The sequence below is a fragment of the Halictus rubicundus genome, chromosome 3 (assembly GCF_050948215.1).
Source record: "Halictus rubicundus isolate RS-2024b chromosome 3, iyHalRubi1_principal, whole genome shotgun sequence".
NCBI lineage: Eukaryota > Metazoa > Arthropoda > Insecta > Hymenoptera > Halictidae > Halictus > Halictus rubicundus.
In genome coordinates, this window is record NC_135151.1 from 20,115,934 (window position 1) to 20,136,615 (window position 20,682).

The 20,682-nt window shown below is 35.7% G+C and overlaps 4 protein-coding genes across 5 annotated transcripts; 1 reads left to right on the plus strand and 3 right to left on the minus strand.

Moving 5' to 3' along the window:
• Positions 1-8,381: 8,381 nt before the first annotated feature.
• Positions 8,382-10,549, minus strand: Seipin (lipid droplet biogenesis associated protein seipin). Its single transcript, XM_076785947.1, has 4 exons — positions 10,119-10,549; positions 9,822-9,967; positions 9,262-9,744; positions 8,382-8,977 (listed from the first exon to the last, which is right to left on the minus strand). The coding sequence occupies exons 1-4, from the start codon at positions 10,340-10,342 to the stop codon at positions 8,877-8,879; spliced, it is 954 nt and encodes a 317-aa protein (XP_076642062.1). The 5' UTR covers positions 10,343-10,549; the 3' UTR covers positions 8,382-8,876.
• A 300-nt stretch (positions 10,550-10,849) lies between these two features.
• Positions 10,850-12,942, minus strand: Rbbp5 (retinoblastoma binding protein 5). The gene is made up of 7 exons (XM_076784612.1): positions 12,810-12,942; positions 12,715-12,740; positions 12,472-12,644; positions 12,156-12,384; positions 11,627-12,082; positions 11,148-11,556; positions 10,850-11,073 (listed from the first exon to the last, which is right to left on the minus strand). Exons 1-7 carry the CDS (start codon positions 12,826-12,828, stop codon positions 10,988-10,990), a joined length of 1,398 nt encoding a protein of 465 aa, XP_076640727.1. The 5' UTR covers positions 12,829-12,942; the 3' UTR covers positions 10,850-10,987.
• A 596-nt stretch (positions 12,943-13,538) lies between these two features.
• Positions 13,539-15,738, plus strand: Mrps29 (mitochondrial ribosomal protein S29). 2 transcript variants are annotated; one of them, XM_076785951.1, is made up of 6 exons: positions 13,539-13,778; positions 13,928-14,251; positions 14,343-14,435; positions 14,503-14,642; positions 14,927-15,274; positions 15,366-15,738. In XM_076785951.1, exons 1-6 carry the CDS (start codon positions 13,760-13,762, stop codon positions 15,600-15,602), a joined length of 1,161 nt encoding a protein of 386 aa, XP_076642066.1. In that variant the 5' UTR covers positions 13,539-13,759; the 3' UTR covers positions 15,603-15,738. The 2 variants fall into 2 exon arrangements, with proteins under 2 accessions (XP_076642066.1, XP_076642065.1); XM_076785950.1 differs by lacking the exon at positions 13,539-13,778 and having other exon boundaries at positions 13,790-14,251.
• Ref(2)p (refractory to sigma P) lies at positions 15,735-17,705 on the minus strand. The gene is made up of 3 exons (XM_076785949.1): positions 17,366-17,705; positions 16,516-17,222; positions 15,735-16,433 (listed from the first exon to the last, which is right to left on the minus strand). The coding sequence occupies exons 1-3, from the start codon at positions 17,550-17,552 to the stop codon at positions 15,954-15,956; spliced, it is 1,374 nt and encodes a 457-aa protein (XP_076642064.1). The 5' UTR covers positions 17,553-17,705; the 3' UTR covers positions 15,735-15,953.
• Positions 17,706-20,682: the final 2,977 nt, after the last annotated feature.

Genomic DNA, 20,682 nt, shown 5'->3' on the forward strand with positions numbered 1-20,682 from the left:
TCGCCTGACAGTGGAGATCGTTTTCGCAACCGGCTCTTTTATTTTTCAACGACCATCGCCTGGCGCACCGCTTCCAATACCGAACCGAAACCAACCACTGCGGAACAATTTCAAAGCGGAACACTTCACAGTCTCGGAATACGGCTCACTCGAATTGCGTAACAGAAACTTTCTTTTCGCTGACTTCTTGCAGGTACACACCGGTCTGCCAGCGAACCTCCGTGGCGCCATCTTAATTCACGCGGAAACGAAGAAAATCGCGTTTGCCACTCTCGTCTTTTTCAGACACTTTTTCGTGCTACTTTTACAATCCAGTGAATACATAACCTGGGTCCACGCAACCGATGGCAGGGCGATAATTACGTTCGCCTAATTGCGGCTGATCGATCACTGTGCGAACGTGACAGCGATTGCGAAAAGTGCATACTGAAAAGTTTGCTTAAATCTTTTTTATAGCCAGAAGCTTGATAGGTATTACCAGAGTCTACAATTTATTATAATAATTGATTTATTAAAATATTACCGTGATTTCTCTATATATGTCGTCAAAGCCTGGATTGTAAACGTCGCGAAATTATCCCCACTACGGGGGGGGGGGGTATAACCCGTGAGGGGGTCCACCCTCCTGGGGGTATATGTCTCCTGGAGGATACATGACGCTGGCTAGGCCCGTGTTGTTGACATATATCGAGAATTCATTGTACAAGTATACAATCAATTTACAATTGACGATATGTATCTTTGTGTTGATAATGATCCTCTTCTGTCGGCTTCGTTCTTCTTTTCACTCGAGCCACTTATTTCCATTGCACTGCCACCTGCACCGCCACACTTACAATACACTCCCACCCAAGTCGACACATTCTGCTCTCTTACAATTTCATGCAATCTTATATCGCTTTCGTACACTCTTACACGCTCATTCTCAACGGAAACCTTCTTTCTGCTTTCATATGCTCACTAACACTCGACGCGATCTTATACAAACTGTCGCACGCCATTCACCAATTCTCAGCACGTTCACGCAAGCTTCAACGGTGCTATTCGCGGAAAATCTTCCGATGAACCAGCGAACAGTCCAGAGTTCCGTCCTGAAGGATGTTCTAAAAACCAGGGAGACATTGTGCATCTAATTGTGTGCGAGAACGTTGCACACTATATCACGGATTGACGCTGCCCCAAAGCAGAATCTGCGCTGAAGAGCCTGGGCCGTAATCCTCTCCTATACTAACGGGTGAACAATTGCGACTGCGATAAATAAATCGATCGGAAACAAATTAGTAACAATTTGCTTCGAATATGGCACCAAAATTTGTCTCCAAATTCCTATCCATATGTTTCCGCATTAGGCTCGGTATTTGAGTGCAAAGTCTGCAGTCAAAATTCCATGCCAAATTGAAGCCATTGGCTTCGTTCAGCTTCGTTATAGAGGGCAGGTCGGTCGCACTCAGAGGAAACCTAACCTTGTTCTGAAAGTAAATGTTGACACCAATTTGGCATGGAATTTTGCCTGCAAACTTTGCAGTCAATTTGCGATCCATCTGTCTCCGAGTTTGACTAGGAATTTGTCGACAAATTTTGGTGCCAAATTCATACAAAATAGGGACCAAATTCTGCTCTACGCAGGGTTTGGTACCAAATGGGCAAGTCTTCTGCAGGATTATAAAAAGATTTCTAATTCTAGGTGCCAAATGGGTAACAAGGTACTCTCAGAAAGGTTAAAGTTACTGGATCTCGGGGCGTTGCATTGACGGTTGCACAAAGCAGAAACGCAGCTGCACTCCCTGGAAAGGTCTCCGTCTTCCGTGGTTCGGTGATAATTCGATTTTCTTGCCGGCGCGGCGGGCGATTGCGACAAAAACGAGGGACATTCTAGCAGCAGGACAGTAAAACAGTTCAACGACGTTCTCGTAGTATTTTGCGACCGCAAAAATTCCGCCAAGAATCGCGGACGCGACACCGACGACACGCTCCGCAGAAGCTTATTATTTTTCCCGTCCAAGTCGATTCACCGGTTTTCACTTTTTGCCCTGTTCCCTTTCACCTTTATTTATCCCGGTTTAACGAGATTATTAAATCATAGCGTTGATATATGTCGAGTCAGATGCAATAATTAGCGGTCATTTATTCAACCGTTCCTGCTCGCGTTTTAATTGAGGCAGCCGCGGCGTAAATTCCTCCCCGCCGCGCCGGAACGTTGCGATGGGCGTCCGATTTCAGGGGCGATAAGCCCGCCGAGCGTGAAAACAGCAATGATAATTCTCATTATCATTTTTATACTTATTAGAGTCAAATTATAGTCGATTCGACTTCGAACGATTGCTTAATTAAATCAACTCAATTATTGCACGTACTCGATGAACGAAGCGAAAATCGAGAATAACAGAATTGCTAGGCAGATTCGTCTTCGAGAAAAACGTACTTGAAGATCCGTTCAATACGCGTGCACTTAAGCGATCACGTGGCTTTGGTAAAATTTAGAAAACCAATTGTTCAAAAACGGTGGCCCCTCCACCGTCCTGAGGGACGAATTCGGTCGTTGGGTAAACACGGAGTTTGCTATGGTGATCCTAATAGTTTTTTACCTAATAGTTTGTTGTCAACAACAGGGGTCTTGCCAGCGTCATGTATCGTCAAGGAGGCCTACCCGAGCCGTGTTTACACTCTCGAGCTTCATAGTGGGGATAATTCCGCGACATTTATCATCAAGACCTTGGCGACATATATAGAGAAATCACGGTATACGGAAAAGTTGTTCAGAATGACAACATTCTTCAAGGTGATCGAAGTCGGTGATGAGGACCAACTTCTACGTAATTACCAAAAATAACATAAGTGAATATAACAGTAAATGTGCAATTGTTTGGTAATGTTTCAGGAGCAGGTTCGCGTTGTAAGGGCTGCATTGGCAGAAAACGCGGACACTTATCTGGGAGTTGCGTTCCCCTGTTGAAACGCCATTGCCTGGATAATTCAATGAATTTCGTAACATCTTGAACGGGCAGGGCCTTTCTAAAATAATTACGCGAGTTTGCAATACAAAGGTGTCCTTCGGCCGGGGTGAACCGTTCGAAAGCCGGTTACTAAATGGGTTTACTCTGGTCTGGTAATTTTAAGAAATTCAATCCGTTGGCAGTTGGCCACCGGGCGCGAAAATCTCGTTCGCTTAACCGTCACGAAATGAAATCCAAGCGAATCTAATAAAGCGGCCGAGATGCGACTGAGGGTTGCTTCCCCAGATTTCTTCGGTTCTTGCTATCCTTCTTGGTCAGGACACTATGCGGATGTCGCAGTTGTGCTAGTTCGACACTATCGCAGCGTGCTGTGCAACAGTCGCGACATCTGACGAGACCCTGACAGGAAGTTGCCTTTATTTTACTAAGTATGACGTGTATTTATTTATTTGATAGATTCAATCGTAAGTTTCGAAATCATAATTTAAGAAATAAGTTCGCTTCGCTTTTCCAGTGCTCCTTAATAGACTGTTTTATTTTATTCGTAGCAGTTTCACGATAAAGCAACAATTAGCGTATCCACTTATTTACGTCACTAAAAAATTTGTACTTAGTAACGTTTACAGTGCCGGATAAAATAATAACTCATTTTACATATTTCTATATTTCGTTTATTTTTATGTAGACGCTTTAGACTTTGTGGACAGTTCAGGTTTATTGTCGTAGAATTCTTTTTTACAAAATTGCAAGAGCTTAAGTAGCGATAATTCTTCGAAGCCACTGTGTGTACACAAAATTGACAGAAGTTAATAATAATAGAGTGCTGTTCTTTTGGAAAATTCGTTGAAAAATAAAAATAATTCACGGCAGTGGATAAACGTGTTGGTGCATTCAAGGAAGAACGGTATCATAAAATTTTCTGTGATGCGTAAAATTGTATACAAAGGGATTAAAGGTAGAGTCTACTTGATTACATTGCTCGCGACGTGTACACAAGCAAGTTATTGAAAATCGATCGGCTTATGAAGCCGTTTCCGCGCCCCGCGTCCAACAAATTATAAAATTTGTAATTTCGGTCCCCGGATCGGGCATTCATTAATTGGAAACGTCAACGCGCGCACGATAAAATTTAACATCGACGCGAGTAATCAGCGCTTCCCGGTTTGAGCTTTGCGGAGCTTCGATTTGTGAAAAGTCAATAAACCCCGCGCAAAACCTGCATTTAATTTATTAAGCCCAAACCGCTATCGTTGACACATATTTTTTCTACATGAAAAATAATTCTAATTAGGTGATCCGCGATCGAGATGAATTGCCGTTTCGAATTAATACAGAAAAATCGATGGAAGCTTGAGCTGAGGCTATTAATAATTTTTTTAAATATTCAGAAGTGACACTTTCATGTGAACGTAAAAAGATCAATTGAAAACGTAGAATAAAATTTGGTCATATGAATCGTCTCTGACGCGTCTGATCATGGTCAACTAATTCTACTTCATCTTCAAAGTCGATTTTCAACTTATTTTTTTTTGTCTAGAATCCACCCCTTTTCCGGTTGCACCACCATTTACCGATCACCCTGTATATTTCGTTTCTAAATATTTATACTGTTAACTTCCCTGCTCATCGTGAAATGTCATAACTTGAAGGTCATAACTTTTCAATGAAACTCAGGCGAGTGACCGTGACAACATATGTCGAAGTCAAGGTCACCCGAGCTGATCTTTCTTCATGGGACATTTTTTACAATCTATACACGTCACTTGTATTGCAGTATCGATAACAACTTAATTTTATTAAACGTACTTGCCGCGATTTAACGTCATGACACAAACCAATAATAATATAATATTAGTATCATAAAAGCATAAGATAAATGAAAATTTCCATTGCTCCCATTCAACCATCGCAATCAAAACATTCTGTTAAGCGATCATTTTAGCGTTTCATTTATAAAATCATCCTGTAAACTTACGTTTCCGTGATAAATGTAGGACGGAAGTTCATAAAAAGTTTTAAGACCCGATAAATCCGTAGTCCCTTTCCCGACGTGCGTGAAATAAATCAGTGGTATTTAGAAGGCGCGCGCATGCTTGATCATTTCCATAAACCGTCAGTCAGCGGTAAAAATATAAATAGTCGGTTGGATAATCGGCGCAACGTTGCGAATACGGTAAAAAGAATACCGCGACGGCCAACAAACCTCCGAATGCGCCCTTGTATCTTCTGTCTCGCGTCGACGATAAATTTTGCGCTGATACGCCGCGCCGAGCCGCGCCGCTGCTTCAACCGGTAGTTCATTTACGGCGAAAAAATACAGTGTGCCCGTGCAAATATTCGAATTTGCATTTAGATCAGGTTTTCGGCATTGAAAAATTGAATTAAGGACCGGGCGTGCATACGTACACGGGAATGTTTATGAAATCAGAGTCGGCCGATTAACCGCCGAAACGGAAAAATGTGTAACGCCCAGGGAAAACCGTGCGCGCGTAACAGCAAAACTGCACCGGTCACGATTAGTCTACGGAATAATACAACGAACGTGCCCGGGTATCATGCACCCGGACGTGCACCTACTATCATTGTAGGTGTTTAAAGTAGGGTGGTTCCATTTAAAAAAAGTCAAGGTGACCTTGATATCTCTAAAAAAAAATGACACAGAAACAAAATTTTTTGATGGCATCGAATCAGCCCCATTGTACCATTCAACTTTGTCTCCTTACCATATTTTACGTGTCTTTAGAAACAACAAAGATATTTGAGGTGCAAACGTTAGGTGACTCACCCTGTATATGAGCATCGAGAATGAAAACGCGCATTTAATGTCGGTGAACTAAAACTGTTTATGTGTACATTAGCTACATATCGTATCAAACGCTCTTTGAAGGTTCGCACGCTATTTATCAAAGCGTGACAAAATCTAGTTTCTGCGTCACCGATTCAGCAACAGCGAAAGAGCGCGCCATTGGTAAACACCGTCGAGTACCAACGAGGTAAATCACAGTTTTTCCGCACGTCGCGGCAATACATATTCAAATTGCTCCACAGTTCGTCCGCTATATTCGAGGCGGGATGAGAATTAGTCTGCCTTGTTTCTGTTGCCCGGGCGAAATAGTTTTCAATGAAACGAATGGCCCCTCGTACCCGTTCCACAACATTTTCAGCAAGAAAAATAACTCCAGGCTAAATCGCGAAGAAAGGAACATCTGTCCATCGAATTCATCTTCGTGGCGAGATTTTACTCTGGCCTTGAACTTTCGAAAAATCCATTTTTCCCCAAAAGATTTGCTTGAATCCGTAAAATTAACAGCTGCGTGGATAATGCAACATATCGTATTCAGTTTTTACCAAAAACAGTGCATGTCTTACAGTTTTGCCTTCAGTCTTATTGTTTTTATCATTGAAATTATTACAGTCATATATTAGTTATTTAATAGTTATTAACCAGTTAAGCGTGGAATTTAATTTGAAAAATCGCTCACAGAATTAAAATCAAGCAACGACGAATATACACGTCGAACGGAGGCCAAATGCGGCTGTTATAAAAGCCAAAGCCCTTGCAAAGCTAAATGAGAAAGAATTATATTCTTATTCGGTAAGAAATTAACAATTCATTAACGCTAACTGCACCGCCAATAGAGTTTCGGATTGACGTGTATACACGTCGAACGCGCTTAACTGGTTAATAGTTCAGTTATTTAATAGTTCATCGAGAAGTAAACGACAACGCTGCGTATACGGGAAGGACAAATTCTTCCTCAGATTTGCATGGTTTAATAAAATAATATGGACAAGATAAGCTCGTTGAATTTCGTGAAACCGTGCGCAACGCTGCGGCCGATCGTTCTCCGGTATCCGATTCAGAATTTCGCTGAAAACGAACGGAACCAATCGATCCTGTTTTCAATTTGGTGTCTGCATACCCGCGACCCGATCGGATCAAGGATCGGCGCAATTTCACTTCGGTTCTCGCATATGCGTCGGAAACACCGGTTTAAAGTAAGTCGAGAACCTCTCGCGAAGAGCCGAGGGACGAGCAACGGAGAGACAGCGGGAAGGGGAGAGGAGAGAGCTCTCGCACACCTGTCTGAATCTCGAGTAACGAGCCAAGAGAAACACAAGGCAACCCCACGAATTCGTGCTGCTCCTTTGAGATCCCCTTTTTAACCCACCGCGGTGCGCGGAGCCAGGATAACGCTGGAAACCGGTTCCATAGTATTTATGCTCCGTGTGCAACGTGGCTTGCACCTACGAATGCATAAGACGCGGCCAGCTCTTTCTGCTCCCCTTAGCCACCAACACTTGTGCACGCATGTCCGTCATTCCTTTATTTTTTCCTTTTTTGTTTTTCTTCCCTTTAACGCGCCAACATATTCGGTGCAGTGTCGAGACACTTTAACCGTTCTATGTCATGGCGTCGCGTCGCGTCGTTCCGTTGCCGAGACTCCCAGAAGCTGTTGTAACTCGTTCACAATGAAAGCGAGTCTTGGTAAATGCTTCGTAACGGAGAAACATCGACGCGGAAGCCCGATTCTCCAACTAGCATTGCGTTAACTTCGGAACGACTTCGCGAGTACTAGAGTTTCAAACGGTTTCCCATCAAAATGTCGGAGCAACGCGCTTCAATTTGTTGCGTCGAGTGGCAAAGCGTTTCAACGAAGAGCAGTTTTGTTGTTAACGTCTGCCGATTTTATTAAAGCATCTGCAGTGGCGGATTTATACTTTTGCCGCCCAGGGGCTACCCTTACACCTCAGCTCTCCTTAAAGAGCCAACTTCCTCCTCTCTCCCTTTTACGCTTTCTCCCCATAGGTTTATCAAAATCAGTAATACTAGTCTAATTTTGTTCAACCTATTTTCTTTACTTTGGTATTTTTCCAAAAATTTACTTCCCCCCCCTGGATTTTGTCGCCTTTACCTCCCCCCACCCCAATCCGCCACTGTGTATATGTAAAGTTATTAATTTATAAAACATTTGAGTCAGTCATTCGACCTGTTTGATAAGATTACGGATAAAAGTTAAGAAACATGAAGACCGCCTGAAAATCACTGTATATTTCTCTTCTGGTAAACATTGGTTGAAAATAAAAAAATTACACAGATAACATAAATCCAAACATAAATACAGTCCTGCCGACGTACAGGCATTACATAGTGCCAACTCAACAAAATTATAAATACACAAAATCATATTTTTAACAAAATGAAAATGTACTTTCTATCTTAAAAAGTCGAAAATTGGAGCGTCCAATGGGACAGCGGATCAATATCGAGAACCTATCTGAAACCAACAGTAAAATTTGATACTGCAAAATGAAATTTCTAGTCCTAAGGCGATATTTTTCAGTCTGAAAAAAATCCGTGATTTCATATGCATAAAGTATGACACGATAAAGTGTAAACTGTTTCTAATGAAAGTCTTGTGTAATTTATCATACAATATATTATATTTTATACATATTGTGAATCATTATCTATTACTTATTTACTCCATGCGATTTGAATTTCCAATTTCGCAAACGTAAAACTACATTATTTAGGACTTATTAACTTACTTTCAGCGACACGTGTATAACTAACAAGAAATGCAAGTTACAATTTATGTACATGTAATTACAAATTAAGTTAAAGTTAAAGTTAAGAATTGTACAGTTACGACGTATTCGACGATTTTCTACAAGTTAATATAGACAACTAAAGAAAATGTACAAAGCATTGCAATATAAAAAATAAATATTCTTGAGATACATATTATTTATCACAATCTATCAGTGTAAATATAGTCATGCAATAAAAAATCTTTATTTTTGCTTTTGCTGTGAAGAATATCTTTCTTCTTAAAGATTAGTTGCACAACAAGTTCTACTTTTATCCCCTACTTTGATCAAAAATTGTAAATGCACTTTGAATGTATGTACAGTAAATTAGTTTAATTGTTCGATATGTGAAGAGAGTGGTTGTTCTTCATTGTCCATAAAGTCTGGTAATGTAAAAGGATCGTCTGACGATGATGAATCAGATAGTGCTGTAAAAGAAGATCATTTTAGTAACAATATTATACAGAGAATTATAGTAGGTTGTCCCAAAAGTACGATTTGTTTTCAATTAATTTAATGCTCAATGAATTAAATTAGTTTTCAAGCAACTCAATGACATGGTTAAGAAAGAGGAAGCTTAAGGAATAATAAAACATTAAGGAACAGAAAATTATGTTGTTTGTGTATGCTGATGTTATCTAACAATATGGAATGTGCACATAGCGAAAGAAACTTTTAGGACAATCTAATAAAAAGGAACAATATAACTTACGATCATGAGTGGTCACAGAACGATTATGACGCATTTCTTCTTCATAACTAAAACTCTCCTCGTTGCTATCTTCATAGGTGGTAAAGTGGAAGTAAGAAAGCGTGCATACAAGAGCTATGAAAAACAAATTTGTACTGATTCCAACAAGGGCAGACAAAATCGGCCAATGAAACATGAGATAACGTAGACCAGATAAATGTGCACTTATCATGACAGTTGCTGAATAAAATTCAATATGTCGTGACTGTATTTCAATATATACAACTGTAACTGGATGGCTCTGATCTTCTTCAAAATTACCAAACAATTCTAGAACTATATTTTGTTTTTCTTCCGTAGTACCAAAAATCATCATAGGCGATAATGTTAAAGTTGTAAGTGCATGTAACAATGTACTTCGGTAATGCATCATGGCAGATTTACATACATGTTCTACAACAAAACCACCTCTGCTATGTAATTCCGCACAGACCATAAACATACCTGTTCAAATTAATAACAAGTAAATTAATAATTCTAATTCTATTTTTTCTGACCAAAACAACGTTTGTAGATATTACCAAGTTCTTTATTAGCAGGAGATTCTGGCATCTCTAAATGCAAGTTTACTTTATATGGTTGTCCAACCATAAACAATTGTTGTTTGTTTGTTAACTGCACGTACGCTGAAGGGAAACTACATATTCCCTTCTCTTCATTGCAAGATCTGCAAAAAGAAAAAATGGTTTAATCCGAGTTAGCATAAATAATATAACAATACAATTCATTATGAATATACAATTAGAGAATAATACATTACAATGGAATAATACAATTCATTATGAACAAAATAATTAACATACAATTAAGGAACTCACTTGAATTGTAAGTGTACCGGCCGTACATAAGACATATTCGGCATGTACGCATAATAGAATGCTATATACAGAAAAATTGATAACCATACAACAAGAACTCCACTAATGATGATCATTCCACCGCTTAATATTACATGTCTCGCAGATTGTACACCTTCTGTTGTTTTCTTTTGAACACTAAACCATTTTCTATTTACTAATTCCAACAACCTCGAAATAAACATAGTTAAAAAATGTAACGTACTCTTAGCTACCAAATTAGGTTGATCACTACGCAACTTTAATAACGTTTTCAGCCTACGTTACGCGCGATAAGATAAGTACATATTTATCGCTTAATTAATCTTCTTTTTAAATTATTTTGTACTGAAATATAGGTTAACTCTATTGCATTTCACAGCTCGAGCGACGACAGTAAATAGCGTTACTAAATACTACAGTTTTGCGAAAGATAATAATAGCAAAGGGGAAATATAATGAGTATAATTTCATTTTGAATTTTTTTTTATTAATTTATTTAATAATCAGTTAACATATTCGAGAATTTAATTAACGAATTGATATTTAAATTTGTATTAATCATGACTTTTTATTGTTAAGACGAACAAGAAATTAAAATTTTTGTCTATGTTTAGATACACAGAATAGTATTTAACATAAACATTCAATATCAAAACACTTGAGAACGGTGCATATAAGAATGTGTGTTGTGTGAAACATTCCATAGGAAGTATTGACACATTTCATAATATATATTATAAATACAAAATATTATCAAAATTGATAAAATATTTGAAGTACTTTTGAACAATCTGTACATTGTAAAATACTTGTTAATACTAAAAAAATATAAAACAGCTTATTTGAAATTATTTCCCCTTTCTGTGTTCCAGTCGAGGCCTCCCTTTTTTGGTTGTTGGCTTATCTTTCCCTTTATTTAATAATGGATGAGTTTCTAGAAACAAAAGCATCAGCAGTAAATTAAATGAACACAATTTATTACATTTTCGTATGTGTTATAGACATTACCATCTACTGGTGCTCCTTGCAAATGAATATCATGTGAACGATGTTTCTTTATAGGCGGTTCATGTGGTGTTGTTTGATTATCTTCTGAATCTTCTACGTCTGGTGATATCGGTAAAAATTGTAATGAGCCAATATCTTCCATTTCTTCATCAGAGCTACAAAAGGCAGCAACTCTATCAATAGATGCAACATCCACTTCAATCTCTTCATCCTGTGCCTCTTCACCTTGCACCACAGACTTATCTTCGTCGCTCAAGTCAAATTCACTCTCTCTCTCTTCGTACTCAACATTCTCATCCAATTCCTTAAAATCTGGTGCAAAAGCTGACCAATTCTCAACTTGATTTTGTGCCCAAATGGAAACTACACCAGATGATATAGAAGCAATGATTGGTCTTACAGGATGCCACTGTATCAAAATTTTTATCATTATTTTATGAACTATCCAATACCAATGAAATGGTAAATAAATTATTTACCACAACATCAAGTAACAATTCTCCCTTAGTTCCATGTAAAATTTTCACTAAATTTCCAATACTTTTTTCCCAGACATACAAAGCATGCTGCCTTGCAGAACCAGCGCATACATACTCTCCATCTCCAGAAAAACAACATTTTTTCCACATAGTTTTGTTTACAAGATCTTGTAATTTTTGTATTGGTTCGGGTTCACCATCTTTTCCACATGCAAGTACTTCTGTACTATCATATACACGAATTACCCTATCTGATGTATTTACTAAAAAACAAGAACCTCTCCTAGCAAATTCAATACTTTTTACAGCTGTATTACTAGCAGTGCCTTGCGATATTTTGTAAGAAGCTTTCATAGTTAACGATTCTGCATCAAGAACTAGAATCCGGCCACGAGCATTTCCAGTATACACATAATCTCCACGTCGATCAAAAGATGCCACTATATTTAAGTCACTCTGTAATAAAATGACCATTTTTTTTTTAATTTAGAAATGTTGTAGTATTACGCTAGGTATATATTTTACATACATCATCATCGAGCGGTATAACTCTGTGTGTACCCTCAACATCAACCATCACTGCTGCATGTCTCATTGGACATACTAAGAATCTATTGAGATTTCGTGGATGAAACTGTACTTTCAGTATAGGGGAGGGAAACCTATATTTTTGATCACATTCTCCTGATAAAACATCCCATATACAGACGTTGTTGTCTGTCGAGGCACTTAATAATTTGTGTCCATTTCTAGACCAGCTATTTAATTAGAATAAGAATAATAACATCAAATTTCAATACATGAAATAATATAATTTTCATATATTATCATTTTGAATTATTTACCTTAAGGAACATACTGGATGAACATGTGCACTAATGATTTTGGCAACACCTCTTGTCAAAAAATCCCAAATAACGATTCTACCATCGTTACATCCAACAGCAAGAAGAGTTCCTCTTTTGTTAAATGTACAAGTTACTGCTAAAGATATGCAATCTAACGTACCATCAAACTCCTAATAATTATAAATATTTTAAGTTCGAGAAATTAAAACAGCAGAATGCATTTTAATGGTTACATCTTACCTCTGGATAATTCTGACCAAATGATTCTGGAAAATAAAAACATGTATAGGTTATAACTCTGTTATGTTTTCAACTAAATGTTTATAAAATCTTACCTAATAATTCTAAATTCATTTTTGATTTATTTGTTTATGTATGCACATTATACACAGAACTTTCTGAAGTTATTATTTGTGTCAGTGATGTCCATTTGATAACCTATAACAACACTATTTATATATATAATATAACACAGAACACCAGAAACGAAAGCCGATGGTCCGAGCAGTGATGGTATGCATATTAGTGTGTTGGTTAGGTTTTTTCGCACATGCGTGCCCAGCGCAGTAACGTATCAATATGTGGAGAAAGTAGTGGAGTACTATTATTGGCGGGAAAGTAAGTACTCGAAGAGTTCAGGACGAGACGACGAAACAAGCGTGATACAACTTTTTGGTAAATTATTATTATTATTTGATTTACAAACATATATTATACATTCATTTTTCGAAATCATATCATAACAAATTTTACGAAATTATGCAGGGTGACCAAGGTACCCTATTTTAGCCAAACTTTTACCGGAAAGGATAACCTCTCTGGTTTCGATTCATGTCACAAACCACAAAGATGAAATGGGTTCTGTTCCATGCTAACGAATCCTATTGGGCAGTCTGTTTTTACTACTAAAAAAGAAGGTCAATTCTTTTCAGACCGATTCTTCGGCAAAGAATCGGTTCTTCCGAAAGATCAAGGTGTGGAGAATCGATTCAAAAGATCGATTTTATCGCCCAAATAATCGATTTTCTGAAGAATCGAGTCGGAACAGAACATCCCTAGTAACAGTAGCCATTATCTGGCGTGCGCGCATGTGAATACTGAGAATGAGTTCTCAAAAAACGTTGAAGTTTCGTCTCTAGTCAAGTAGGTTCTCTATGTCACAGGCTGTACCTGAATCCGAATACGTATTTATATACGGTTTATTGTATTTTGTTTATCAACTCAATGAATTTCGGAAGAGTCATATTGAATAAAAGATACTGAGAGCCTCTACTTATGAGACAACATGTTATCCGTTTGTGCCTGTATGTTTTTTATCACTTATGTTTAAATATTGTCATAATGTATTAAATGAATTATTTCTCATATTCTATTTCTGGTTATCACATGCGTTCATTTACTATTGTAAACATTCTCACCAACTATTCTTATACCTATGAAACTTTTTCATCAGATTCATTAGTTAGAGGAATATGCTTTGCAAGCGGACGACGAACACTGGCAACAGTTTCTGCTCCAGAATTACAAACTATAGACACTGAGACTTTTCGTACTTTTGAATCGTACCCTCCAAATCATGTTGAAAGCCATTTAGGAAGAGTGTATACAATACCAAAAGGTATAGAAAAGCTGTATCAAAATGGAATACCAAATGAATGGAGGCAACAAGTAAAAGCTTTTGGAGAATTTGGTATTTTAATTAGGAGACCAGCGATTGAAATTATATCATATCTAGAACAGACAGATTACTCGAAGCCTATAAATAAATATGTTTTATGTATCCTTTTTAACTCTTCAATTACAATTAAGAGTAAAATATAAAATTTATTGAAATGTAGCCATATTTTTATTACAATTGTATACATTAGATGGTAAAAATGGTGTAGGAAAAACATCAACAATATTGCATTTAGTTCACTATGGGCTCGCAAAGAAGTATATTTTGCTATATGCACCATCAAGTAAGATAATTATAATAATTTATATCTATTATTCTGTATATCATATAAATACTTCAAACATTTTCAGTTAATAACTGGTTTAAATATCCAAGAACTGAGGTTACTGAATCCCCGTTTGTACCTGGCAAACTAGATCTTCCTCTACACGCAGGGGCGTGGCTAAATTATTTCAAGAATTTGAATGCCCCAGTATTATCAGTACTTGATGTAAGTATTATATCATATTGGATTATTGAGATAGTTTGTGCTTAATTTTCAGAGGTCTCAAGACTTTTTTTAAAAGACAAACCATGCAGTTTTGATGAAAAAGAAATCTACCAGATTGTAAAACATTGGAATGCAATTGTAGAAAATCGTGGTGACTATAGAACTGTTATTTCAAAATGTAACCACTTGTTTTTATTTTCAATTAGGCACAAACTTTTGCAATCATCTCATACAATTCTTCTTATGATTTCATATTGTATATGAATAAGATTATTGTTCTGTAGCTCAAAGTTTCAAAGGACTATGAATGGTCTATACGAGAAACTACAACATGTGGCGAACCACTTCTAAATATGATTGAATTTGGGATACAAAGAGTTAAGTTTGCTTGTGGTGTTATTGATGCTCTTGTGAACGAACTTAAAAAAGCCAGTACAGAAGGCAAATGTAGAGTGCTAACTGTCATAGATGGTGTTAACACACTTACTTCTGATATCACAGCACTTCGAGATGAAAAGAAAATTCGTATAGCACCAGAAAGAATATCGCTGACCAGTTCATTTTTAAATAGCGTCGATTACAATTGGTGTAACGGCGCTGCAATATTATCAGTGGATACAAAAGCAAATGCGGTATGCAACAAGTGATATTGTATAACTAATGTATACATATATGTGTTGACTTTACAAAATGTATTTAATGTGTAATTACTTTGACTTTTAGAATAGGAGAGAATCTGAATACCCGAGGTATTTACTTGGTAAAGAAGGATTTGAACTATTAGATCCTTTTCTTCCAATTAATGTTGAAAACTACACCTATGACGAATTTAATGCCATGATGGAATATTATAAAGATAGAAAATGGGTTAGAGAGATCAGCTTCGACGGACAAAAAGAATTAGAGGCATTGTCAAATAGAAATCCACAAGAACTTTGGCTTCGTTGTAAACCTTTATAGAATAAATAATAGTGATTGTTAAAAAATTTATTAGACTTATTTTCTTACTTGTAAATAATCATCTGATTACTTCATTTTTTTATATAATTCTGTTTTTCTGAGTTTTCAAATAAATTAAAAGTATATTGTTATTATATGTATATTTTTTATTGATTTGAATAATACAGTATATGATGATAGGAATGTATTTAACAATAAGATAGATTGATAACCACCTTAAACAGATTTATCCGTTAAATTTCAAAGATAAAATCTGTTCCTAGAAAACTAAAATATTTATATTTGTATTGATAGTAATGTACATATAAACTACTAAGCATTTGCATGTACTATAAATTTTAAACTCCGTATTTATCTCTTTCCATACTCTAGTGTGTCTATAACTTTATTAATATCTCCATTTTCAATTTCTAACAAATGAGTTAGCACTCCTCCATCATTTGAGAATCCCATTGATATCATAGTTATGAGAGCATTATGAATTCTAGGATTTGGATGGTGTATTCTTGACTCTTTTGGTAATTGAGGATAAATATGTTGCGGCAAAAGTTTATGTGCTGCAGGAGCTGGTATAGTTGCTGGTGTAGTTGCTGGTGTAGTTGCTGGTATAGTTGCTGGTATAGTTGCTGGTGTAGTTGCTGATGTAGTTGCTGATGTAGTTGCTGGTGTAGTTGCTGATGTAATTGCTGATGTAGTTACCAATGTAATTACCGGTGTAATTACTGATGTTGCTGCTGATGCAGATGCTGATGTAGTTACTGGTGTAATTACTGATGGTGCAGCTGATGTAGTTTCTGTAGTTGTAGCCACTGGCGCAGTTGGTAACAGTTGCTAACATGAGAAAGCTTGATAAGATGCACAGTTTAGTAGATAGTATGAAAACACATTTAATCTATTTTAGCTGTAGACTTACATCACTTTCCGATGATTCATTTAAATGGGATGAAACTGAAGATGCAGGACTGATATCACTTTTATCTAGAATTGTCCATCCCTCCACTAGTGGATTTACTGGTGAAGTAGTACTGTTATCTGATAAAAATTGCTGTGATATGAATGCATTACACCCAAGGGACGATGACTCATTGACAGTTAAGTCAATTAATTTTGTATTTCTTTTTGGAGATTCCTCGACAATATTCTTCTGTGTTGCCACATTTTCTTCGGGTTGCTTCTCCTGTTGTGTTTCATGACCTGATGATTCTCTGTTACTATAATCCAGACCCTTTCTTCTCAGAAAATTTTTAATGTGATCTAGGAGACACTTGCCAGTAAAAGTAGACAAATTCAATGGTCGTAACATACGTAACATAACATGCTCTGCATGCAAACCTAATGTTTCACATTTTGAGCATAGATCATAATCTTCGCATGTTAGACATTTGTATCGAAAACCACTTATGGTGTTATCACAACCATCACATATAACATTGCCATGAGTTACTTCTCCCTGGAAAAATCGTGTATTCTTATCCTTTTGATTTAATTTTACAAAAAGTTTAAGAATTGGCCGATCCAATAGAAAGGTTCCCCTGTATTTACGAAATGATTCATTTGCTATGTTTAGAGCAATAGATAGTTCTGTATTGTTTGTTATCCTAATTTCATCGTTATCTTCATCTATAAAAATAAAATTTGTTTTGAAAATAACACATTTAAATCAGTAATCTTATATTGTATTAAAAAACTGAAAGATTAGTACAATACGTTCCTTATTAAACATAAATTCATAAATTAACATCATATAAATATGTTTTCATTACCTATCCATGATACCGTAAAGCTCTTGTCCCGTAATTCAGGAAACACTTCCTTTAATTTCTTACGAAGAGGTTCAAATTCGGTGGAAGGTAGGTTGCAACTATCAAATCTTCGGATTTCTATATTCGAGCCATCATGATTTTTTAAAAAAACTTTACAATTTATATGTTTACTATGATAAAAATTCATGTTTAAACTATATATTTTAACAGCGTCAAATAAGAAAATCACACTTGTACAGTTGAAAGTACGGAAACTTCACTTGCTTTCTCGTCAAATTACTCTTTCTTGTGTCTGGTTAACTCTGACAAGACGCTTTTATATGTATACTGACAGTTTATGTATGCCCCGTCAAAGCTGTACTGCGTAGTGTAATACAAAATGGCGGTCACAACAATATCGATTTCTATTAAATTGTTCTATGCATTATACCGATGAAAATGTTTCCTTTAGTATTTTGACAGTTTATTATTACAAAATAATAATTATTATCGCGTATAAACATCATTTTGATCGAACAATTGGTAAATTTCTACATGTATTGTAATCAGCGCCATTTCTGAATGAAACGCGAAATTGGACAAGTGATCACGTGGGATTCTACGAAAGAACGATGATTCAGGTACATATATATGTATATATACGCGTATGCTGCAACTTTTCAATCATATAATGATTGTTACATCATATTTAAAATATTTTCAAACATTATTCAACAAAATGATAATTCTATTGTCATGCATATGATTTATGTGGTATAGTAATACCCTGATTATAAATTTTAATATGTGATGGTTCATGAAACTTTGTGATAAGTATCCGCGGTGTACTTTCCGATACATAGACCAAGTATTAGGTAATTAATAGTTCAAAATAGCAATGTTAAAATAAAAACAATCTCGATTATAACATTTAATACTACTTTGTAATTGAATACAACATAAATTCAGAAATAAAATTGTCCATTATCTTTTATTTGAATTTTTACGCTACAATGTTACATTGGCAATAAATCTGAGTATTGCACAATAAACTTTGTTATATTTTATTTTTAGAAATGGATAATTATTCCAAGAAAGTTTAAATATTTGTTCGGCAATATTTCCGTGAAACTTCTGATATCTTCAAACCTTTTATAAGTCTATCAATCTTCATGTACAAATAAGTAAATATTAATTAATTATTTATTTTTGGTCGTTGATCTTCAATATTCTAATATGGATAATGAAGCACGAACAAACAGATATTTTACACATGACATTTCGCGACTTGAGTGAGGATAAAGTCTATTTAAGCTATTGATGCAGTTTTTGCTTGTCATTCTACTCATTCTGTTTAGAGACAAAATGTAGGTTCGTTTAAATTTCATCGAAATCGGGGAGGAGTACTTTTTTGTAGATAATTATTAAAATGAATTTTAAACATGTAGATCTCCAAATGATCCTGTTTATATTTCCTAAAAGTTTATATTAGTTAATGAGAAATGTTCATTATGAATTTCATTCGTTTCAAAAATTCCAATAGAGTATATGTTCTTGAGTTTCATTTTTTCTTGCGGGGACACACAAAATCAAACTTATAACGAAGTTCTAACACGTATGCAATGCCATTTCTTCAATTAAGATCAAACGTGCAAGATCATCATGCATGCGTCATGTACAAAAACGTATTGAAAATAATGGGAGCTAAATCAAATATTTCTTGTGAAATAATAGTGTTCAGCAAAGAGAAAAAATGTTCAGTTTCTTAAAATCCTTCAAATCATAATGTTTTTTAACTTCTGAACGGACGTTCATGCTTTTTCACTATTACCAGACATTTCTCGTATTTTTTATACCAGGAAACTTATTTCGGTTTTTTATCTGATTTAGTAAAATTAGACAGCAGTATTGTTACAATGAAATAATAATTGAAAGAAATTTTGTTATCAATTCATATGAAATAAAAGTGAATTAGTTCAATGAAAGAAATTGGAAACCATTTTATACAGACAACGGGTCATCTTCTTGACATTATACACATGTAAGCCGTCTACGTACATTAGTGTGTACTAATAAATTTTTTAATAATGTCGTACTATGTTAACACTTCATTAATATCAAGGTTATTTTTTCTCTACTGCGTACATACGTCATATATATAATGTGCACATGAATTTATGTTATAAATTTTATGACAGTATGTTTGCTCGAAAGTTAATTAGGCAGCAGTACACGTCCCAGATAAGAGCAAAATGTATTATTATAATAATTGCAACGTATGCTACTTTACCATTATCAGACAACTGTATGTTATTACAAACAAGTAATTCTACTCTAGTTATGTTATTTATCGTTATTTTGTTAATAGATATCAATAAATTAAAGTACAAAGTGTTACAAAATATAAAAGTTCTCCGCTGTCATGGAGAATTATTGAAATTTAATGTATTTAAATCAGAGCAGGTTTAAAATACTACTTTATACAATAAATAGTAAATAATTTACCATCGTTCCGTATTTATCTCAACGAATTCAACAAAATTAAAGTTGAAATAACTCTTAAATTAATTATTTCTCGACATACATAGGTATGTAAGCTATTTTTTAAATAGAGAATAGCGAGCTGCATCGAATAGTGTATAGAAAAATATACGCTTTTATTTAGAAACGATGAAGGTGACCTTCAAATCTTTGAAACCTTTTTGACCCACAAAAGAACTATTATAGCCATATTGTAGTCCCCTTTATACTGAAAAACTTTGGTTCACAAAGTTTTTTCATATTTTCGAAAATAACAGAAAATAATGAATAATGTGCTAATTTTTACAGGACCATTCTGCATACTCAAGTTGAATGGATCCATAATCTGTTCAGGTTGAATTCGAGTTAAGAGCGACAACAAATATTGCGTACGAACTTACTAAATGTTACTTCATTAGAGTGCAATATTTATGACGCAATTTTCTAATGGAATTTCGATCGATGCGATCGTTCGCGTTGGTCTATTGCAAATTGAAATACATTTTCGTAGACGACAGGAATGTTGGTCCCCGACGCGCAGACACAATTACCCGCGAACTTTCAAACGAACTTGCCGATAACGTCGCTGTTCATTTTTCTGAAGTGGCCAATTGGACGTGCGACATTATAATCATTTATTATCTTGCCCCGTTGCTTTTCATATTTCACATCTTGCATGCGTTTTATCCGTTATCGTCTCGCAAGTCGCGACGGTGGTCGCATTAAAATCGATAACATAATTAAATGCTGTTTAATATTCGATGACCATCGTGTTGGCCGGCGTCGCGTTTAAGAAACTTGTTATCAATGTTGTTAAG